The sequence below is a fragment of the Mustela nivalis genome (assembly GCF_964662115.1).
Source record: "Mustela nivalis genome assembly, chromosome: 12".
Lineage (NCBI taxonomy): Eukaryota > Metazoa > Chordata > Mammalia > Carnivora > Mustelidae > Mustela > Mustela nivalis.
The window spans coordinates 98399728-98423743 of NC_139031.1; the positions used below are offsets into that span (position 1 = coordinate 98399728).

At 49.7% G+C, this 24016-nt stretch overlaps 1 protein-coding gene across 1 annotated transcript in view; it reads left to right on the forward strand.

The window, feature by feature from the left end:
• The window catches only part of EGFR (epidermal growth factor receptor), a 63904-nt gene extending 42086 nt beyond the window's left edge, over positions 1-21818 (forward strand). Inside the window, exons 20-27 of the mRNA XM_082691735.1 lie at positions 6473-6628; positions 7548-7623; positions 10761-10907; positions 12304-12401; positions 13569-13736; positions 14113-14160; positions 14863-14965; positions 15697-21818. Coding sequence (XP_082547861.1) covers positions 6473-6628; positions 7548-7623; positions 10761-10907; positions 12304-12401; positions 13569-13736; positions 14113-14160; positions 14863-14965; positions 15697-16055 — 1155 coding nt within the window. The 3' untranslated portion in view covers positions 16056-21818. The remainder of the gene's footprint in view (positions 1-6472; positions 6629-7547; positions 7624-10760; positions 10908-12303; positions 12402-13568; positions 13737-14112; positions 14161-14862; positions 14966-15696) is intronic.
• The last annotated feature ends 2198 nt before the right edge of the window (positions 21819-24016 follow it).

The following is a 24016-nucleotide window of genomic DNA, read 5'->3' on the forward strand; positions in this document are numbered from 1 at the left end:
CTAGCACCTGGGCAAAAGGGAAAGCAAAGCCAAGTGAGTAGGCTAAGAAGGAAGTCCGGATGGGACGGAGAGCAGAAGAGAGCCACGCCCTCTCGTCGAACATGCTGGAAACGGATTCCGTTCTCTGGCCGCAGGAGCTCGTGGAGACACCCCTGCTCCCCTGGCAGAAAGATCGTTGCTTCCTGAGCTCCTGGCTCACGGGGCCCTGGGCGGCCCCTGCGTGCTGGTACTTGGTTGCTTCAGAAAGCATATCCACTCTTTTCTGGCTACATAAGCCGGCCAGTAAGCCCCCAACCATATCAGATGGCACCGTAATGTCATAAAATGTTCTAATCTGGAAGATCCTATCGTCTTATCATCCTGTCGCTTGGAAAACGCTGCTGTTGTGCGAGTTTCTTCCCCTTAGAGCATCCGCCACAGTGCATGTTACTACGAAACTCTCTGGATGGATTAATCTGACATTTCCCAAACCTCTGGGACAAAAGAGCTTGCTTATCACCTAACCCAGATTAAGATCTCACAGAATTGGGGGTTTTGGGTAATTGCCAGAAGTTGAGGATCCTCGAGCGCAGGCCCTGGAGAGGTTTGGGGAGAGAGAGGCTCTCAGACAATGCTGTGGGGCCTCGTCCTCTGACCACAACTGTACAGGCACCAAACTGTGTTTAAGTCGATCTACACGATACAGTTTGAATAGAGCAAACTTAAGAAGTTGGTTCAAACGATTTGTTGTTTTTTTTTTTTAAAGATTTTATTTATTTATCTGTCAGAGAGAGAGCGAGCGAGAGTGAGCACAGGCAGAGTCAGAGGGAGAAGCAGGCTCCCTGCGAAGCAAGGAGCCTGATGTGGGACTCGATCCCATGACGCTGGGATGATGACCTGAGCTGAAGGCAGCTGCTTAACCAACTGAGCCACCCAGGCGTCCCCCAAAGGATTTGTTTTTTTAAGCATGTGGGATTACTTCATTTGGTCTAGGTTCATTTGAAAAAGCCTCAGGTGTTTTCACTGGCCTCGCATTTGTCAGAAGCATTTGTCAGAACGGTCAGGGCATGGGAGCAGTTAAAAGGGGAGGAGACGGGGCGGGCTGAGCTGTTTGTAGGTTATCATGTCTGAGTCGGGGGCAAGAAGGGGATCATTGTCCCCGGATGTAGCCAGAACGGTCCGGGCTGCCTGTCTTCCGTTCTGGGTGCCCTGTCGTGAAACCCGTGTTGACACACTGTACTGTGGTCCTAAGAGACAAGCAGGGTTGTGAGAGACGGAGAATCATGCCCGAAAAGGAACTCGAAAAGGGGTTGCAGTCCGTCAGTCCAACCAGGCTGTGGCGGCAAGGACACACTCACTTCTGTGCACAACGTCCTGCTCCATGTGGGCTCTGGCCTTCCCCACTCAGGCTCGCTCCTTCTAGGCTATAGGTCAGGACTCATCAAGGGGAGGGTCGAGGTGCAGCCCAAGGGAGGGCACTGATTCAGGAAGGAGGACTCCACTGGAGCTGATTCCCCCGGAAGCACACAGCTCCATAAACTTCAGCCAATAAGGCTGATCAGGACAGAGCCCAGCATCATCCTGTTACCAGACATTTCCCTAATTTGGACTATTTTTTTAATTTATTCTTAAATGGTCCTCTAAAGATTACAGGTGAATATAATCAGCCTAAATGATCACTTTGCAGTGTGTCATTAAAAAGCCAGAAGTTATCATTATGTTAAAGTATCAGAGCACCTAGGTGGGTCAGATGGTGAAACGTCTGCCTCTGGCTCAGGTCTTGATCTCCAGGTCCTGGGATCAAGCCCCATGTCGGGCTCCCAGCTCAGAGGGAAGTCTGCTTCTCCTTTTCCCTCTTTCCCACTACCTGTGCTCTCTCTTCCTCTCTCTCTCTCTCTCCAAAAAAAAAAAAAGTATTAAAATACCAGCTTTTATAAATATTTCACTTATTAATTTCTTGGGCATTTATCTGCCAGTGTTAGGAATCAGGTGCTGTGGATAAATAAATAAAACAAAATTTCTTTTCTCCCCAACTTACACACCAGAGAGGGAAAGAGATCCGTACAGAGCTAGCAGTGCTGTAGGGAATGGGTTGTCAGAGCAGGAGAGCTGGGAGCGTGCAGGACCACACTGGCACAGGCTGCCCTGAAGGGCACAGGGCAGGGCTGGGGTGGGCGACCAGCTAGGGGAGCTCAGTCTGTCAGCCGGGCCCCAGGTACTGGGGGGGATAGCGGGGCAAGGGCTGGGGGAGGAGGAGGTGGGCAGGCAAGCCAGCCTGTCTCTTAGCCTCCAGAGTTCTGTGCTGGAGACGTGCGGGAGATGCACACACTGGGACAGGACATCGCCCGGCGTTGAGAACGCACAGGGGCTCCGAGGCTGAGAGATGTTAAGGGCTGCTGCAGAGAGGAACGGGCACCAGTGCCAAGCCGGGGACGACAGCCGACACCCTGAGGGGCCCTTTGTGCCCGCGTAAGAAGACAGCTTCATCTCACAGGCAAAGGCTTCTCAGGAGTTGATGCAGGATTAGACTCCGGGAAACTGTAAGCTACACAGACTATTACAGTGACCTAACTCAGGCTCACAGCACATGCGTAGAGAAAAGACGGGGTACTTGGCATCTAGGAGAAAACCGTGACAACTCTAGCCCCGACGGAGGACTCTCGCCGGACGCCATCCCGTGTTCTGCATGGCTTAACTTAACTGTCAGATTAGGCCGCTTTACATGCAGGGAAACTGAGGCATGGGGCTGTCTAAGTAGCTTGCCAAGGTCTTGAGCTAGTACATCGCAACATCAGGACTGGACCCCACGCAGCCAGGCTCCCAAGTCCGTGCTCTCGCACTTGCCGGCATGACTCAGGGCAGAAACCGTGGGCCAGTGAGCCTGGCTGTCCCCCCGTCCCTGCCACAGTACAAGGTTGGTGCCATATGACTTCGTCTGGGGTAGGAAATTCTGACCCTTTTCTACCTCTTCTGAGGGCAGGGGCCCAGGGGTGGGTGAGACATATTGTTGATGGAACTCGGCCAAAACCATCTGCCAGCCTCTCCTTCCTGCTGTGTCCCATTTCTGTCCTCACGAAGTCTGGACTCCCCCAGCTTCTCCCGTGGCCGTTTATGAACCAGAACAGAGACGGATTCCATTCCAGCTTCTCCCTCTGGACTCCCCCCAAGAGTTGTGGGATGCTGCAGCCCTCCGGAAACGTCTGTAAATGTCCAACCCAACCACCCCCAGTTCTTCCTTCGGCTGTAGGTGTCAGTGCCAGAAAAATCTTGAAATCCGTGTGAGCCATACCCCCGGGCTTCTCCTTGGTGCTTTGAGATTCCAGCGGGCTCTTCACACCCCCTTCTAACCTTGGTATTTCAGAATCCATCCTAGCCGTCCTGTAGTAATTAATGCAAATAAATACGTTGATTTCAATTAAAGTGAGGACATCAGAGAGGAATCAGGAAGGAGCTTCCCCAGCGCCCCCACCAGGCCCCCTGCGGATGCCGCTTCCTGTTTAAAGGGGCTCTTATCAGGGCTCTTATCTATGCTGACTGGTTAAAATATAACTTCTCTGGGCACGGAGATGGCCTTTTAAACCGCCTCATCTCCGGGGTCTGGGACAGAGACTGATAAATAGAGTTTTATCTGAGTTCAATTGAGCCTCATCTGGCCGCCTGGGATGTCTGATGTAGACCCCTCTGACTGATTGGCTGGGGGGCTCCGGAAGGCCAAAAGGGCTCTTTCCCAAGCCCTCCCTGAAGATGGATATTCTCCGGAAACAGCACGATTTAGTAAAGCTGTTCTGGTCCTTTGCAGACCCAAGGAGGGGGGGGGGGGGGACAGGGGGGCAGGGGCTCAGGTCAGTTTATTAGGTTTGCACAACGTGGACTTACTCTGCGGCATGGGGCCAAGGGGCTGGGTGGCTGTGTTCTTTGTTTATTTGGAGTTTCTTTGACATCTCAAGCAGCCTCTGGGCTGGCAGGCAAGTTTCACTTGAAGGCCCCAGCAGGAAATTAGGACCGAGTCCCAGCAGTGGTCTTGGGGACCCAGCACACTTGGTCCAACAGGCCTCTGGACCCGCTGGGGCAGTTCTCGGGGTGGTCCTGGGGTAACAGCACTCCAGCCCCAGAGCAGGCTTCTTGGAAGATGGGTTGGAAACACCCACACATCGTCATTGCTCCAAACTGTCAGCTGCTATTACCACTCATTGATTCTTCCGTTCGTTCATTTTGCAGCAACCTTGGTGAATAGGTGGCCAGACTGGGGGGCATTCAAAGAGGCAGAATGAGAAGTTTGAGATGGTAGCGAAAGGAAGCTGGTGGTTCCCTCTGAAGTACCCCCTGTCCACCCTGGGTGGCTTGGAGGAACTCAGAAAACATGTATTTGAAATAAAGCGAGAGGGACAGGGCAAGATTGGACTGGCTGCTTGCTGTGCGTCCAGCACTGACATATGATCATTCTGACACGGCCGTGCCACGCCTACACAGATCTAGCCCTGAGGAGGTCTTCGGGAAGTGTCTGCAGAAGCAGTGCCAGCGACACTGGGTGAAAGGAACAAGAAAAAACCGGGCAAGAGAGAGGAGGAAGGAGAGAGCGAGCAAGTGAGCTAATACAGGCGGCAGTGCACATGTTCGCGAACCAGGAAAGAGGCCAAGCCCAATTAACCCTTTCTGAATGGGGCAGAGCACACCATATGTAAAAGAGAGAGGCCTTGCGTTTTTGTAAGAGCAGGGTCCCAGAACCAAAGGAGAAATGGAATCTGATTGAATGGGGCACCCAGCGTCGTGGGGAGAGGTGACACGGAGTAGTAAGTCAGTCCTCTGGGTGGAGGAGTTTTCTCAGCTTCTGCTCCTTCCCTCTTGCTCCCCACATGCCATTCCTAAATAATAATCCCTAATTTGGAAGTGCTGTGCCAGAGAGAACCTGCTGGTTTCCTCCTGAGTAGACACGAGCCCCGTTAACCTTAATTTGCTGCATCTGAGGAGGGGAGCACTTAAATCCAACAGCATCTTAAACATTCAGAACTTTCTAGATCATACGAGGGAGAAGGGACACATGGGAATTAATCATCTTTTTCCAAAGAAAGAAAAATGAGAGTCTTCAAAAATGACCCCCAAAGGCTAATTCCTGGTCGCATCTTCCTAAGATCCTAGTTTCCTAGGAGGGTTCGTTCTGCTCCAGAAAGAAAAAATTTTTAATTTCACCTCACGAAGAATTTTCACATACTATCTATTGCCAAAGGAAGCAGAGAATTTGCCAGGAAACTGGGGACTCCATCCCTAGCGACGGGTTCTCCCCGCTGTTGCGCTCCCAAGGAGAGTCTAAAACCAAACTGTGTGGGTGAAGCCCGTTCATTTGCATTGCATGCACTTCAGTAAGCTTTTCTGGGCTGTCTTTGCTGGAGAGCTGGTGAGTGTCAGCCATAAGGGAGGTTGGAAACGGGGTCCACGCCCCTGGCCAGAGAGAGCGAGCCACATTCGTGAGTAATAGCAGAGAATGTGGCACAAACATAAGATATCTGCAGGGCTTACGGCATCTCCCGCCTGCCAGGCTGGCCCTGCATGGGGCGGGAGCTGCCAAGCTCATGTCAGCGGTTGGAGCTTGATAGGGTCCCAGGGAGTTTGGCTGAATGAGGCAGGCACAGAGCAAGGAAGAGTCGAGGCTGGTAGTGACCCCTGCCTGCCAGCCCAAAGAGCTTATGACAGCCACCAAGAAGGCTGTGGGCAAGGACTGGACTTGAGGGGGAATAATTCTGGGAATTCACGTGCCAGTCTTTCTCTCAGCTGTGATTCTGATAAGGACAGGGTTAGGGTCGGCGGTGGGGGGAGGATGGGGAGAAGTGCCATCTGTCAAAGCTAATTCAACGTCCATGTGATTTCAATTTAAAAAACGAGGAAATAAAACTGGAAAAAAAAAAGTCATCCATTGGTAGCAAATCACAGCGGATAGTGTGGGAGAGCATGAGGGGTGCAAGGCTTCTCAGCCTTGAGAAGCCGGGCTGTGCCGCAGCCTGGGAAGCGGCTTTACCTTCCCTGCTTTCCAGGTCAGCTGTGTGTAGGGAGCGCAACCCCAGGCAGCGTCATGGTTGCCAGGTTCCAGGCAAGCTCCCAGCCAGGTCTCAGCCCGACAGCAGAGCTCTTGCTCCGTCACTACCCTCTAATACTTGGTTCATCTGGGTTTAAAACAAGTTACTGGCTGGAGGAAAGTTAGCAAGTTAGCAGCTCATGATATCCTCCTTAATTTGTCTTTGCATCTACTCAGTTGGTAGTTACTAGTGTTTGCAAGGTGCAAGGGACTGTGTCCATCAGGCGAAGCACAGAGACGGGGACAGACACAGCCCCCGGTTCGGAAAGCTCTGAGTCTATGGGGAACAGGACGTCAGAGCCCTGTGCACAGACGCCCGCTTTCTGCAGAGCAGAACCCCGCCATCCGTGCTGAAACCCCACTCTGTGCTCCCCGGGGCAGTCTGCTAAGCCATGCATTCCCTCACTGCATGGCCCCGTGTTGCAGGGCATGAACTACCTAGAGGACCGGCGCTTGGTGCACCGCGACCTGGCAGCCAGAAATGTCCTGGTGAAGACACCACAGCACGTCAAGATCACAGATTTTGGGCTGGCCAAGCTGCTTGGTGCCGAGGAGAAAGAATACCATGCGGAAGGAGGCAAGGTAAGACGCGGCTTGTAGATCAGCGAGCATTCCCTCTCCAGCAGACTGACCAATGGAGGGGATGTTCTCAGAACGTTCTGGGTGAGGTCACGGCAGCAGCCATGGACACCTGAGTCGAGCCAGGGTCCTCTTCTGGAAGTACAGACCAGAGGGGCTGCTCTAAGAGCAGGATTTGCAGGGTGAGTGAAAACAGATGTTTCTATCGCGTCCAGAGGCCAAAGCCAATAAACACAAGCTCAGCTCCATCTTTGGGTGACCATTAGCCAATTTTGGGTCTCTGCGCCCATCCCTTCAGAAGAGCAGTTGGGAAATATCACAGCTCATTTGGTGGCATACAGCTACTGAGAACATCTCAGAAATATGGAAAACTCCCCATGCCGTTCCTAGAGCTGTGAAGGCTCCCTGGGGAGCCTCCCTACACTCCCTCCTCCCAGACAGGCTTGGTGGTCCTCCAGGGGACTCTCTCCCAGCATGGGGGGAGGTGCAAGTCCCCATGCTAAGCCCTCCAGTAGCTCTGAATCCACTGTACCCCTTTTAAGTTTCACTCTGACCTGGATGGCTCCAAGCAGCTGGTCTCTGCAAATACCCATAATCGAGGGCTGGCTGGGACCACCACACACCACCAGAAACCCCAGCCCCCAGCATGTGCACCCATTTCACCAGAACAGCCCACAGACCAAAGGTCCTCAGCCAAGGCCTTCATGAAACAATACCTGGGGCTGAACAGAACAGCCCTGTTTTCTACCAGCTTAAAAACTTGCTCCTCCTCCTAGGAGGGGGCACTCATCCTGGGGTATCAAGGTGGGGTGTCCTGGCTTTCCCACATTTGTTGCTTGTAATTTGTTTCAACGTGATTTAATTTTTTGCAACAGAGGGAAGCTAAAGCTTATCTTATTCCTTCCTCTCTCATCATTCCAAGGTGCCTATCAAGTGGATGGCTTTGGAATCAATTTTACACCGAATTTATACCCACCAAAGTGATGTGTGGAGCTACGGTGAGTCAAAATCTTGATGCTAATGAATGTGTACTGAGCAGAAGCCGGCTTGAATTGTTTCTTGATTGACGTTCTATGCTCTGTCATCCAAATACTTTTTTCCAAGACAGGAACTAATAATAGCGTAGTAGTCACTGTCTATTCTACTAAGAAAACAGGACAAAGGAAATTGGGTCTAACTAGCACACTCCGTGTCACTGGAGAGATCAGCGAACTTGTCGAGAGCGGGTTAACAGAGGGAGAGAGAGCTTGGACTTAGGAAATGCGTAGACCTGCAGCATCAAACCAAACTTGACCTCTTGTCATGGATTCGAAGTGAACCAAAGAGTGATGACAAATGGGGTTTTCCGGGGAGAAGCATCAGGTTGTGTGATGGACTAACTCAGTGGCCACTGTTTCATGCAGTGAATGGAAGTCTTTGTGTGTCGGAGAGAAGGGCTTGACAGGAGTGCACTGGGAGATGTCTATGGGGGAAAAGATAGAGGGAAATAGTGATTGCTTGCAGCTCTAGGGATGACATCTCCTCAGGACGGATTCTCTGTTTCCCCCTCCAAATCCCACTCTGGCCTTGCCCAGGCCTGTGCCCCTCCTCCCCAACACGCCTGTCCTGTTCTTGCCTCATTGCCTTTCCACAAAGGATGTCTTGAGCCTACAAGGGCCTCACCATTGAAGAAAGTGTCACTAACCCACTGTCACAAGTCCAGCAGTCTGCTGGAAGCCTGCAAAATAGCTCATCTGATGCATTTATCTATCCCCACTACTCAAGCCACAGGGAAGACGGGGAGGGGCCACCCCATCTCCGCAGAAATGGGTGTTTGGGGAGAGTAGTATTGAGGCAGATTTCCAAGAGGAATCCAGTTGTTATCACAAAAAAAAAAACAAATCATTCAAGACATCATCTACTTAGTTTTTTTTTTTTTCCTTCATAGCATTATTAACTTCCTGATATCCTAAATATATTTCAATTTCATGAATCTTTGTCTCTTCTGGTAGGATGCAGGCTTTATAAAAACAGAGATCTTTCTCGCTGAACAGGTGAATTTTTACACGTACCTGTGAGCAGAGCTGCCTGCAACCAATGAACTAGATCAGGACCTAAGGCTATTCTGATGCCTTGTTGTTTAGTCATTTTCACAGTGTGTCTGCTCCCCAAGAGGGACGGGGGGAAAATGCTACTTTTCCCGCTCCCAAGTCCCATCCAGAGGCCTCTCTGCTGTCACCTCCTTCCCTCAGGTTTCTGACGGGTCTTCTCTCTCCTCGTTCTGCACACATTCATCTGTTCTCCAGACAACAGATAAAAAAATAGTTTTAAACCAAAGGAGACTTTTAATTCTCTGCTTAATAGCCTTCTTTGGTTTTCCGCGTATGTTCCAAATAAAACCCGAGCTCCTGAGCGGCCTGGCTCCTTCGGCCTTTCCACACGAGTCTGCATTTCCCTCCTCGCCGTCCGTGCAGCAGCCGGCGTGGGCCTACCCACCGCCTGTCCGGACTGCGTCCTCATTTGTTGAGTAAATGACAACTCTCTTAAATTCTGCGACTTCCTGCCTTTGGATGACTACAAGCAGTGTCAGAAAGTCAGCATCCCTCTAGTGATTGTGTGTTTTTCATTTCGGTGGAAATCGTGTTTTCGCTGATTATAATCTGCTGTCCCTGGCAGTAAGTACAATTGTTAAACCACAGACCTGAAGTTCTAGCTTAAAAAAAACAAATCCTATTGGGGCATCTGGGTGGCTCAGTCAGTTAAAGCGCCCCACTCTTGATTCCGGCTCAGGTCGTGAGATCGAGCCCCGCGTCAGGCTCCGCCCTCAGCGCAGAGTCTGCTGAGAGAGAGTCTCTCCCTCTGCCCTACCCCCTGCTCACTTGTGCATGCCCAATGCTCTCTCTCAAATAAATAAATAGCTTTAAAAAAAAATCCTATTTCTCCACTCCCTAGTCTCCAGTCAAGACAGAATATTTTAATAAATTAGGTCCGAATGCATTCCACTTAGGAGGTGGAAAGAGAGAGAATGCCTGCCTCGTTCCAGGTCCTCTCAAAAGCCACCACCAGCTATGCACACCACTTTCTCTCTTACCATTTGTCCCCAAACCTGGAGAGCCTGCCGTCCCCCAGGAAAGCATCGTACGTGTTTAACATAATGTTTAAACCTCGTTAGGATGAATTGAGTTCGTGGATCTGGAAATGAGATTTTATTTTTTCATCAAGTCCGTGTTGACGCTGTGGTGAGGAGGGACAGGAGCATCTACGTTCTTGCCCTTGGACCATGACTTTGCTTCATTCTTCAAAGTTGCACGCTCTGTATTCAGGCCATTCAGCTCTGGGACGGCCTCTGGCTAATCTAGGCCGACCTGTGGGACTATGTATCTAGAGGCCAGCTCTAAAGAAAATGGGTCATTAGACCAGCTGGAGATCAGGAAACTGGCAGGATCCCGTGTCTGGTCCCTTCCTGTGTATTCTGGGGACCCAGGCTCAATCCCACTGGGGTAACCTCTCGAGTCGCCCCAGGGCACATTCATGGTGGGGATTTCTAGAGCAGAGAATCCCAACAAGGAAGGCATAGAAAGGGAAGAATCATTAGAACTCAGGGATGATCTGGAAAAACACCAAGTCTAAAAGTACTGCTTTTTTTTTTGAATCATGACGATGGATTTTATTGATTTTTTGAAACAAAAAGTATGGGGTTTTGATGTTTTTTAAAAAGAATATAGGGTTTTCTGGTTCCCAATTTTTATTATTATTTTAAGATGTGTAGTGTACAACCTTGTCTGCGGTCTCCATATTCTAAAGATACAAGTAGCTTAGGGCAGATGTTCTGAGGGTGTAACTCCTGCTCCTTATGTCATTATAGTGGTTGACTTGTCATTGTTGCTGTCACTCAAGTTTTAACATTTATTGGCCACTTACTATCTGCCAACTTTTCAGTTGCTTTTTCTTCTTTGATCTGCACAACTATCCCGTAAGACAGATACCGTCATTATCCCACTATACAGAAAGGTGTACTGAGGCTTCCGGCTGTCGAACAAATTGCTCAAAGCCACAGAAACATGGGTTTTTAAAGATCAGAAACGTTTAAATGATGACTAAGGACAAGGCGTGGTGATTATTACCAACTCATAAAGCAACTCTCTCTTCCTCTCAGGGGTCACTGTTTGGGAGTTGATGACCTTCGGGTCCAAGCCTTATGACGGAATCCCCGCCAGCGAGATCTCCACCATCCTGGAGAAAGGAGAGCGCCTCCCGCAGCCGCCCATATGCACCATCGATGTCTACATGATCATGGTCAAGTGTGAGTGCCTGCCGCAGCCAGCCACGCTAGCGTACCTGGGTGTTAGCACTCAGAGTGCCTTATGGTGCCTAGAAAGGTGTTGCTGCCCTTAGCCAAAAGATTGAGACCTTTGATTCCCTGAAAAAACCTTGTCCTGTTCTCTACAGCGGGACCAAAACCCAGAAACGTCTGTAAACTCTCTCCTAGCATTCTTCAGGAAGCCTTTGCTTGACCTATTGAGTGCAGTGCCCTGCCCTGTGTCCATGTTTGCAAATAAATAAAACCAAATTCCCCCAGAAGCCATTACACCAAAATATTCTCTGAGTTGCTCAATGAAAACAGAGCTGCACATTTTGAAGCCTGTTATCGGAGAGCCTAACAAGGAGAAGCCCACGAGGCTGGTAGAAACTACAATTCTGCCTTGACTTAACCCTTTCAAATAATAGATCTATGTGAGGTCTTTTGCAGCATAGCAAGTAAACATCTTAATCTAAATAAGAGTGTGTAACTTGGTCAGTACTCTTGTTCCACCAGAAGGACAAGTTCAGCAGGCTCTGAAGGGGACATTCCACGTGCCACGGGCACTTAGAGGAGAAGGTAGCACACGGAATAGGACGGGGCCAAGTCCATGTAAAGAGGAATGCCTTCCCAACTTCAGACCACAGAGTTAACCTACTTTTAACTTCCTTGCTGTGGATTGAGGAAGTTGGGATCCAGAGAGGTCACACGGTTCATCTGAGGTCACATAGCAGTCTGTCCTAAAATAACTTGGCATCCTGACAATTAAAAATAAATATGAGCCCTCAAGAGAGACGAGGATTGCCAGCTGATCGCTGTTCCTCCAGCTGTTCAATCCAGACTTCGATCCTAGGGAAGGCACTGTGACGCCCCCACAATTGCGTGCTGCATGACTGAGGACGTAAGACAATGAAAGCATCAGGGTGTGGAGTTCCCAAACCTGGAGGCTCTTAAAGAAAGTCCCTAACTTTCCCTAAATTGAATCTAGTTTCCAGTTTGCAAGATGGCTAAGCGAGTCTAGATGAAAGTGGATGCCCCGTGAGGACTGGGCCCGAGAGCCCAGATGCCACAAACAGCAAGTGTAGTCCACAAACAGCAGTGCATGCGAGGCTGCCAGAACACTTACGGTGATAATTCCAGAACTCCGGCCCCAGGAAGAGTAGGCACTGAAAATTAGACGATGTTGCTGTCATTCTGATTCAAGTGTTTTGTGTCCTCATGGTCTTTAAACTGGGATCAGTGCTAAGGTGCCAGGACTAAAAAGCCCATCACGAAGATTTGGTTTCTGCATCCCTTACTTGCCTAAAAGGATCTCACCATAAATGCCTTCTGGAAGCAATGCCGTCTCTACCATTTCTTTCAGGGTCTAATCGCACTGTTTTCCTCATTCCTTCCCCAGGCTGGATGATAGATGCAGACAGTCGCCCCAAATTCCGTGAGCTGATCCTTGAATTCTCCAAAATGGCCCGAGACCCCCAGCGCTACCTTGTCATCCAGGTACCAGATCACAGCCTCTGAACTTGCACGGGGAGGAGTCCTCATGAGCGTCCGATAGCACGGTGTTCCACTGCGCGCCCATTCCATTTTCTTGTCTCCTAGGCCCCGTCCTTAAACCCTCAGCGCCGTAGAGCTAGGCACGGGCCCCACTGAACGGAGTGGAATTTCTTTGTGGTGCCCCCCGCCACCCGACCCCATTTGCCATTCCCAGCTGAACCCTAGCATCCTAGCTCGTTCCATGTGCCATCATCATATTCTGGTCAGCCAGAGCCTCAGCTCCTTCTGATGGAGAAGCAGGCCCTTCGTGGCAGCAAATCTGCCTTCACACCCGAGTCTCCATGTAAGGCTTTAATTTAACAAAACCAAACTCACAGGGCTGTGAGGTCATGTATGCAAAATAATTTGCATAGCCCCTGAAGATTCTGCTCAGCAGTTCTGGTGTGAGTGGTGGGGGTGGGGGTGGGGAAAAGGGGGTCTCCATGCACCTCCCAGCAAGCAGTTCCCTTACTCAGGCTGGGTGGCTGTCGCCACACTCCCAAGTGTTCACCAACCTAGAAGCTCTCTGAACCCAGCCCCTATGGGGTTTTATGGCATCTTCATTAAATGGGCTTTGCTGGTTCAACTAGTGGCCAAACGGTGATTGAGTCCACCTCCAGCCCCTCCCCCATTCCAGGACATCAGGGGGTGTGGCTGACCTAGAGGTCCAGTCCGCTCATCTCTGGGTTGGCATCCCCCACTCCCCCATCCCCACCTCCATCCTTAGGTGTGGGCCTAAAGCCCCTGGTTAACATAACAATGAGACCTTTGCCACTCTCCTCCCTCAGGAGATCCCAAGGGTTTAAGAGGTCTCTGCTGGGAATTCTGACACATTTTTTACTATAAACTGTAAGATGGCAGCACCTAACAGCAAAACTCACCCTCCATAAACTCTGCTCTATACCTTTCTTCTTCCTCTTAAGCTGTTTCTATTTCATTTAGGGGCTTTTAAACATCGGAGAATTTTTTTAATATTTTCATGTCAGGTGGGGGAGGGGAGGAAGCCACTACTCTGCGGAGAATCAGGCTGATTTTATTATAAACCAAGTGCTCAACTAAGAGGCATCTGCCCAAACCGTGGACTGGCGCCTCTCTGGGTCCTACTGATCGTCTCAAAATGTTCTGCACCAGGGAGATGAGAGGATGCACTTGCCGAGCCCTACAGACTCCAATTTTTACCGCGCACTGATGGACGAAGAGGACATGGAGGATGTGGTGGACGCCGATGAGTACCTCATCCCCCAGCAGGGCTTCTTCCACAGCCCCTCCACGTCCCGGACCCCCCTCCTGAGCTCTCTGGTACGAAATGCACCCCTTTCTCAAGCATGGTGTCTGCTGGGTTGAATGAGTTGCTTAGAGAAAATGGTAGCCCCCCAGCAGAACTCACAGGGAGACGAAGAAGTCCATTTTAAGCAAATGGTCAGGCCAGACTCAGAACGAATCAATCAGGTGTGTTAGTTCTTTTATGCCTTGCAGTAACTGGGCCATAGTCTTTTCAGGTCTACGAGGGACCAGAATTAAGTCTGAACTAAACCTAGTTTTTCTAAAGCTAATGGGTCAGGATGACGTTAAGCCCCCATAGTGACACTGGCCCCGTGAGGCCCCAGGTCCTGCCTTCGGTGGGCGTGGGTGAGACAAGGCACATCGACCCTCAGCATCTTTAATTCTTTTCCAGAGCGCCACCAGCAACAACTCCACCGTGGCTTGCATTGACAGAAATGGGGTACGTATGAACACCTCATAAACCCGAATTAAGTAACAGCTCTGTGTCACGGCTCTATTGCACAAAGAAAATGCCCATCCTACCCCCAACGAATCTTGGCTTTGCTTCCTGTGTTTCCTTCCTTCCTTCTCCTGTACGGTTGCCCTGAGCCCCTGCCCTAAGGCCAGCAGGCAGCTCTCACTTAGGCCAGTGCTGTGCAAAATGGGGCTCGCGGACCTCCAGCAGCATCACCTGGTGGTTTGTTCCAAGTGCAAACTGCCAAGCCTCCGACACACACCTGCTGAGGTAGGAATGCGAGGGACAGAGCCAGCCCCCATCTGTGTCCGAGCCAGCCTTCGGGGGGTGCTGATGCTTGCCACAAAACCATGATCTAGACCTACACTTCCCAGTATAGAAGCCCCCGGCCCTCTGCATCGACTTCAGTTTAAATCGGTGACTGTCTGGGAGGGCACAGATCATAGAACATTTCTGTCATTGCCAGGAACCCTGTGGCAGGGCACCGACCAGGTCCTTGCCACTTGGCCTGTGGTCTGTGGGCCCCCAGCATGGACGTCCCCCGGGCGCTAGTTGGAAATGCAGACTCCCAGGCACTTTCTTGGACCGCACTGATTCAGAAGCTGCAGTTTAACAGAATCTCAGGTGATTTTTATACGTGTTGAGCAGCACTTACCGGAGTGACTTTGCCTTATTTCCTCCCCTCAGAGCTGTCCTCTCAAAGAAGACAGCTTCCTACAGCGGTACAGCTCAGACCCCACTGGCACCTTGACTGAGGACAACATAGATGACACTTTCCTCCCAGCACCCGGTGAGTGGCTTACCCTGGACAAGAAGGGTCACCCACCTTGGCACCCGTATCCAGCAGGGCCGGCCTCTATCCCCTAGGTTCAGGCCTCTTGCTTCCTCAAGCCGGTCCAAAAGTGGAGATTGTGGCAAGCCTGCAGACACCTGTGGGGAGGAAGAGGCAGAGAAACACAAAATGACTGAGCACATGCATGGGTCTTTGTGTTGGACTCAAGTCGTGTCCAGCTGGGAGGTGTGGTTTTAAGACCAGTTTGCAGATTTTCTAGAACTTGAAGCAGACGTCAAAGATGTGTGTGTGTGTAATAGAGAGAGAGAGCAGGAGTGGGTGGGTATGATTGTGTGTGTGTCCGTGAGTGTGTGAGCATGTGTGGAGGAGTGTGTCTGTGTGCACACGTGCATGTAACACATCTGATCTGGTTCCACTCTTGGCCTGTGACACACGTATATGCCTAGTCTCAGCTTTATCCCCGATGTTCCCATAGGCACACTTGCATCTCAAGGCAGGCTATCCTTCTGAGAACATTAAATTGGCAAGAGATCGATGTTCCCATTGCTCTGAGAACTATAGACAAGGACACAGTTTCCCTTAGGGCACCAGCGAGCTCGTTGTCTTGCCAGACGCCCGACGCTCCGTGGTCTTGCGGGAGAAAACCGGCAGAGTTCAGATGCGCTGTGGAGTCCGCTGGGGCTGACGCTTGGCCGATCGCTTTACCTGTGATTCCTTTTCCATTTCAGAATACATAAACCAGTCCGTCCCCAAGAGACCGGCGGGTTCCGTGCAGAATCCTGTCTATCATAATCAGCCTCTAAACCCAGCTCCTGGCAGAGACGCTCACTACCAAAACCCCCACAGCAACGCCGTGGGCAACCCTGAGTATCTCAACACTGTCCCTCCCGGCATCACCAGCGCGCTTGGTGGCCCCGGCCTCTGGGCCCAGAAAGACAACCACCAGATCAGCCTGGACAACCCCGACTACCAGCAGCATTTCTTTCCCAAGGAAGCCAAGTCCAACGGCGTCTTCAAGGGCCCTGCAGCCGAACATGCAGACTACCTGCGGGTAGCCCCGCCGAGCAGTGAGTTTATTGGAGCGTGACCACGGAGGACAGCGGTGGCCGTAAGAGTCACCCGCCCTGGGACCAAGCCACGGCAGCAATGCCCAGTGCTGATAGTCACACCCTTGTTGACTCCTGGGCCCGTGGACTGGTTTGGCCATATTTGCTCCTACGGACCCATCTTTCACCCAGGAAGTGCCCCCTCCTTGGAAGCACTTTGGGAAGTTGCTGGGAAGTTCCTTTGTCTTCAAACTGTGAGACTGCCACAAAAAGGCATCCGGCAAGAATATTCTCTTTGGGCAGAAGTTTGCTTTTCAGTGAGGTATATTTGATTTAAAAAAAAAAAAAAGAAAAGAAAAGAAAAGAAAAAAATCTGCATAAGGAGTTTTATTGCTTGGGGACCCTGGGGGTTTTTAATTGTCATTATGGATTTTATTTCTCCTGGGCGTTTCCAACGAGGAAGGAGCTTCTTGCTCAAGTACTGGCTGCACTGAGTAGATCCAGGCCCAACTGTGACCAAGAAGCAAGGGTCAGAGCCTTCCAGCTAACATTTGATTCCACTGACTCTAGCTCCAAGATTCTTCCACTGCAAGACAATTTCTTAAAAAAAACTAGAAGTACTCTTGTCCTAAGTGGGACTGGTTGGTACTGTAGCAAATCATAGCACGTTCAAGAGGATAAGCCACTTTGAACCCTTCCCGAGCGCGAAAGAAACGGAAGGGGTAGAATTCTTCTTCGGACTTCTTTTTATATAAATGTCTTCATGGTACTTACTCTCCATTGGTTGACCAGCGTTTTCTAGCTATAAGTATTGGACTTACTTGTTTCTTTTCCATTCCACTGTTTGGAAGCTCGGTAAGAGTTCCCTGTTGGTGAGAGGAGACGGTACATCACACTCTAACCTGGACCAGCTTGCGTTGGATCGGTGTTCAATCCGGTAGCCTTTAACCGCGATGGAACGATAATGCAAAAGTTCACACGAGAACGTGGCTCCCAAATTTGAGTCTCAGAGGAAATACAGCAAGTCCCCTGGGGGTTGGGGAATGAACGGGCATCTGTCCGGACACCGCAGAAATGAGACGCTCCTCCTCAAACTCATGGAGCCTCCCACCCTGTCCCCCCACTACCAAATTAGGCTTATGGGAGACAATTTCCTTTTTATTTTACTATAGATGTTTTTTACTCAAAAGGTACTCCCCCCCCCCTTCTCTGGTAGGCTGTCCCCAAGGCCCCAAAATGAAGGGATCCAGATTCCAGGGCCACCAAGCAGGAACTAACAGCCCTTGCCCCTGGGGGCACATTTCACAGGGTGAAATAAAGTTAACACTATGCATCAGGGGAATTAAAGCGGTAAATATTAAATCAGAGCTTGAAATCCATGACAATGCCTTAACAATATCTACAGATCGTTTTTTGAAAGGAAACAAATTCCCTCCTAAAAGTTTCCCTAGCATTGGAGGATCCAGCTAATTTAGGACCCGGAGTGCTCTTGTGTCCTTGCAGCCTGACCGGTGCGTGGCAGCCCTTTGTACGCAGGTGTTAAACCCCCTAGTCTTTCAAGGAAAAGATCTTTCAGACCATATTTCTGACCTATGGATGTGTCCAGCCCCACACATGTACAAGATTTCCCTTTCGCTGTTAAAGTAGTAATTGACTCTTGGATCAGGGCCCTACAGTTTTGTTACCAATATATTGACTTTGTTCCGATGGAAATATAAACTCTATTTAGTTCAATTCCGCTGTGTTTTCAGATACTCTAAGTACCTCTACCAGCTCAGCAGAGACTCTGAAGACCTAAAAATAAGTAAAACATTATCCCCGATTCCAAGAAATTCACAATTCAGCAAAGGGAATTGACTCAAACACAAACCTTAACACAGTACGACAGAGGGTAGGCAAGACGGGTCAGCCAAGCACACTCAGCACAGGGCAGGGAAGAGTGCGTCCTGCCTTGGGAGGGCCCTGGAAGGCTCATCAGGGAGGGAGTGGTGGAGTTGGGCCAAAACATGACCAGGGTCTTAGCCACGAGGGAAATGGGAGTGTGCTCCCGACAGACAAAACCTTGACCAAGAAAGCATCTGCCAGAGAAACTGCTAAAAAAGTAGGAGAAAGGCCACCTTCGTGCATCTTAACCAGCTGTCCCTGTAAGCCTGGGAACTAGCGTGTGGCATTCCCCCAGCACCCCACATGGGGCGGGTCCCTCCCTGGGGATCTGAAAATGATTCTTGAAAAGATTAAACATTTCTAAGACTCTCGAATTTTATGTCATTGTCAGTAAATCACTTTTGTTACTTACTCGCCTCAGAACATAAATGTTTTAGCCAGAATCTTCTTTGGCCCTGGGAAACAGACTGATGCACATTTTATTACCACTTTTTCATCAAGAAGCAAGTGATTGGTGAGGGAGAGCAACTGTATGTCAGTCCAACTGTAGCGGTTAAATCCTAGTATTTTTGTAATTTGCAATATTTTACTATAACATAATAAAACAGCAAAAACTATTCAAGCTTTTTCTCCTTTGTATTTCAGTTTTCCTGCATAAAATCTAGGTGCTAAATCCTCAATTTGAAAACTGTGTTTCCCACAATATCCTTCCCATGGCTGTGCAGGGAGGGCTTGGAGATGCCTCAGAGCCCAAGACAGCAGAGCCCACCAGTCAGGGACCCCCACCATCACTATGGGCAGACAAGGAGAGGAGGGCCCCCCAGAGCCCTGGTGTTTCCACCTCATGGCCCTGCCTGGCCCGAGTTCAAAGTTTATACCGCATCTCTTCCGTTCCTCCTTGTGGAGCCCAGGTCCTAAGACCCTACGAAGAGCCCGTTCCTTCCTCAGTCAGCCCATGGCCCTGCCCGAGATCTGGCCTTTGGAGACAGTTCGGTGATGCTGACAGTGGGCCTGCGTCCTGACACCTCTCCTATAAACTCAGGAGTCCCTGTACTCATGCCCTATAAGTAATGTTTCTGTCACCTCATGAAGTAAAAAAGATTAATCTTCCAACTCCTAGATGTGCTGAGTCCCAGTTGTCGCCGACTTTATTGTAACCAGGAGCACTGTGGGGACATCGTTTGATGACAAGTTGTAAGTTCTTAATCTGGGGCTTTAGCCCCCCACCAACCGCAGACACAAATGAACTGGCTCTCGAGCTTGGCTGCTCTCCGGTATCTCCCGGGGCCCAACCTCAAAGATTCTGATTTGATTTGCCTCCTGTGCAGCCTGGGCCCAGGGGCCTTTCGGAACTTCCGCAGGTTATTGTGATGAGCTCCAAAGTTTGGGGAACCACTGGTGAAAAGGAAAGGCCAGTGGGTGGGTGGAGGCCTGTCCCTTGGCTGATGGCATCCCACTCACCAGTCACAGTCCTTGGGTTCCTCAAGCAGAGGTGAAGCCGTTGGGTTATGGCGACTCACAGTTCTCGTCCTCTCTGCCAACCTTAAAAAGAAGGGGCTGCCGTAAACAATGAATCTTGGAACAGTGCATCAAAAACTAATGATGCATTTTATGGTGACTAGCATAACACAATCAAATTTTTAAAAAAGAAAAAAAAGGGGGGGGCCAGTCTCCCCCGACCCATACAATCAGACACAGGGGCTCCCCGTGTGATCCCAGTGGGCAGGCAGAGTTGAAACCCACATCCCTGAGGTGACCCGCAGGCATCCCAGCGGGCCCCCCAGAGAGGGTGGACAGAGAAGCCTGAGTCAGGTAAAGGTTCCCAGAGGAGACGGCGAGGAGGGAACAATGAGCTGACCTTAGTATTCCTGAGACTTGGCTACTATTGACTATCCCAAAGCCTCTAATTCTTTGTCCCCAGCAGCTTATCCTATAAGTGGCAAGTATTGAAAACTGAGCCTTGATAGGGCCCTGATATGGTGTGGATTTCCTAAGAAGTTAGAAAATGAATGAGGGGCTTGCTGGAAGGGACAGCTGGTGAAATTGCCCTTAATGTCTACTTTGCATTTCTTTCTTTTGATAAGTACACGTTTTTATTACAACATAATGATCTATTTGTATGTCCTTGCCTAGGGCTGTAAAACCTTACTGAAAAGAAATCCTTGCCCCAAGGGGCATACCTTTTTGTACTACGGAAAGATGCGTTCAGATAGGAATTTTAAAAGATAATCTATTTTTGTAACTTTTTTGAGGACGATTATCCTCACTTGTAGCACTGAACTTTGTATGTTTTTAGGAAAACTCATTTTTCTACGAAAGGTTCGAAAGACAAATAGAATCAAAATTCAAAACTGAAATCTTTGTTTAAAGGGATTTAATCCAAGCAGGGCAAGTCTGTCTGTCTTATAAAAAGGGCACAGCCTCATCGCAGAGCCAAGCTGGGTCATGGTCCTAATAAAGAAGAGAAGAACACTTTTTCTATTTGTGAAACAAGAGAAGGTGAAAAGCACACGTGATGTGGCTCAGTCTTGCTCTGAAGCAGGTTCTGTCAAGTCGGCAGCCGTATTGGAGGGAAAGACTGTCTCACTGTGAACGCAGATCCTGTCAGTGTAAAGAAAAGCAATAATATAGCACTTTGCTGGCTTATATATACTAATCTGACTTTGATACAAATTATTTTTATATTTACAGTTGCTATGCATTTACCAATAGACTAGAAATGCCTGCAGAGCTCTAATCACGGTCAGCATGTTTTGGTAACTTGGTAACTCAGTATGTTGATGAAGCCCATGTTTCCCAGGCCCGCGCACGATTCTCCCCCAGCCACCCCCCCTCCCCAAGCCCAGAAAGGGTGTTCTTGGCCCTGGCTGCACAGTGAAACCCCCGGGGGAGCTTCTGAAACCAGTGAGGCCCCGCTGGACCTCTGACTCATTAAATACAAATCTTTATGGGTGAAATCCAGGCATTTCTGCTCTGGAAAGCTCCTAGAGGTCATTCTCGTGCACAGCCATGGCTGAGAACCCCCAGCCTAGGGTGGCTGGGCTTTCAGCAAATTCTGCTGGTGCAGGTACCTGGGGTTGGCTCCCAGGAGGGGAGACACAGTCACCTGGTGACCTTTCTTTCCCAGAGCCAGAGGAGACCCTGACACATCAGTTACATTACAAAGGGGAGACATTAGAATGGTTGTATAAGCAGTAGGATGGTTTTTATAAAAACAGGAGTCAGAGAAAAGGATTCTTGCTTTAAGAAACACTTTCCTATTTTCCTCATAAATTTTATCTGGGAAGATACCTGAAGCGATTTATACTGTTTTCTCTCCCATGTTTAACTGTACAAGCACAGTGTGACCTCTGAGGTCACAGGTCTGTCCTGTAGGATTTGCACACAGAAGTGCCACAAATCCCCACCTATCACCTAGCAGATAAAACTGCAAGGAAAATAAGTGCATTTATTATTTCTTCAACCCTTTGGACCTGGTTTGACTACAAAAATAACCTTACAGTGTGTAACACCATCTTTTGGAAATGAAGAGATCCTACAGGTCTGATGGCTGATAATCAGAGCCTACCATGTAAAACAGGCTAACAGACAGCTTCATTTTTGAAATGAGCGAGCAAGAGCTTGATAGCTTCTATGTATGGTACGTCTTAACGTTGTAAAGTTTTGCTGTGATGAAAACAATATTTGTACAGATGAAAAGCAAGACTCTCTTTTCTGTGGTTTACACTGTTGATCAGAACATGTTGACTGTATATAAAAATTGGATGTATATTATTCATTGCTCTTCTTATGATTACCTTATAAATAATATTGTATCCTTTGTTAACAATGCAGCGTTGACAAGTTGATAATCATATCTGACCTACTGTAGATGTTCTTCTTGATGACTTTTTAAAATTAATAAATTTTATTTTTAGAGCAATTTTAACTTGAAAAACTGAACAACTGAGCAGAAAGTACAGAGTTCCCATATCCTCCTTGCACCCCTCCAGCCTTTCCCACCATTATGCCTACACCCAAATGGCCTGGTACCTTTTCTGTTTTTAAGATTTTATTTCTTTTTTATTTGAAAGAGAATGAGAAAGTGAGAGAATGAGTCGGGGGAGAGGCAGAGGGAGAAGCAGACCCCTAGACCCCTGCTGAGCAGGAAGCCTAATGTGGGACTCGATCCCAGGACCCTGGGATCATGACCTGAGCCAAAGGCAGATGCTTAACCCACTGAGCCCCCAGGCACCCATCTGGTGGCGTTTTAAAGTTTGGAGGTTTCCTGTGTGTGACTGGGACACTCCTCAGTGCCATGCTTTGTAGCCACGTGTGTTCTGACCCTGGTGTGTAGATATTGCCTAGGGAGAGAGAATAACGCCCCCATCTCCCACCACTGCCTGGCTTCCATTGTGGAGAAGTTCAGAGCCAAGAGGAGAGATTTTTCTACGGCAGGCACAAAAGCAAACAGGAGTTTTGTTTTGATTCTGCTAACTGCTAGAAACCTGAGGAACTAAGAAGCACACCCTCGTGTGAGAGGGGCTGGGATCCTTGGCTCACACCTCACCTCCCCACCACCCGCCCTTCCAAGCTGGGGACCTGCCCACTCCATGAGGCCTTCCTGTGGTGGGAATGCCGGTAGCCTAGGCTTCATGTAAGCCAGGAAAGTAACCATCAGCCCCAGAGGGAATTGTTCTGTGCCGGTTGAGTTAAAATCCCTATAATAACCAGATTCTCCGATGAAGTGCTTGAATGGGTTAGTGAATAAGCGTCCTCTTATCTCTTCAAACCCGAGTCGGAGTCAGGAGCTCTAAACCCATCCCAGCAAGGAGGAAATGCACACAGGTCATGAAGCAGGTGACACCGCCGTGCAGGAGAGGTCAGCTTCAGGAAACTGGGACCAGCACAGCAGCTGGGCAGTGGGAGTGCACAGGCAGGAAGCCGTGGGCATGCACATCCTAAGCTGGCTTTGGAGAGTGGAGCTACCACCTAGAATCCGCGCCCCTGGCCTGGAAGAGTCCACAGGGCTTTAGGTTTCTTTGACTTCTGTGCTCTGACTCCAGAGAATAAAGCCCCCCTCCCCAATCCCCCAACTACTTTCCCGGGACCAGCTGTTCAGCGCACAGTGCTCCACCTTGATTCTGTCACACAAGAGGACTGAGAGCAGGAGGTTGGCCTCTGCCGGCTCATAGCCGCCCCTGCTGCTCAGTGTCCATGCTCATCATCTCCCGGGAGATTACAGCCTTGTTTTTGTGTTGTTTATTATGAAGATCATCAAGCGCCTACATGCAGAGGGCTGGGAGCACATTGCAATCCACACGGAAGCAGGACTCCAGGCTAACAAGGTCCTCGAAGCATAAGCCAGGCGGGAGCTTCTCACTGTCCCCATGGGAGCCCCAGGCTTCACCGGCTTCCTGGCCTCCTGAACCGCCACACCCTGGCATGGTCAGGTGCCTTGGGAAGGAATAAGCCTCTTAGGGCCCCAAGCCTTCGATTAGGAGGTTTTGCTCCATATAGAGAAAGACCAGTGTCAGCAAACGAGGCAGACCTGGAGTATTATGGGTCACTGGCTACCTCGAGCCTAAAGCGTCACCCACCTAGGGAAGGCCATGGCCATCCCACAGGAGCTTCCTTACCTCAGGGCAAACTCACTAGCACCTCTGTCTCCACCACCCCCCACTATCCTGCTCCCCATAATTCCAGCCAAAGCTCAAGGCAGATGGAGTTTCAGCCTGAAGAGACTTTTGCTCCGGGCCAATAATCTCGTGAAAGTAATTATAACTGTCTGGCTTCCACATCCAGAAAGGACATTTAAAAACTTGAGTAGAAAAGCCCTAAGATCACATCTGATCTCCGCCCTAGTTTGAAAAATTGTAAACAAAATATGGCAGAGATCCTATGGGCACACATTTGTGGTTTCTAAATGAGTACCTTGAAGCAGCCTCCCCCTCTGCTCCCCATCAGTCACACTGAGAGCCCTGAGAGATACAGGTCATTGGTAGGACAACCACATCTATACTCCGACGTGCTTCTACAAGTTCTGCCTTGACTCCCCTTCTCCCTGCCTGGGACACTGAGCTAGAAAAACTGGATTATAGGGTCTACAAGAAACAAAGATATATCCTTTACCTCATTC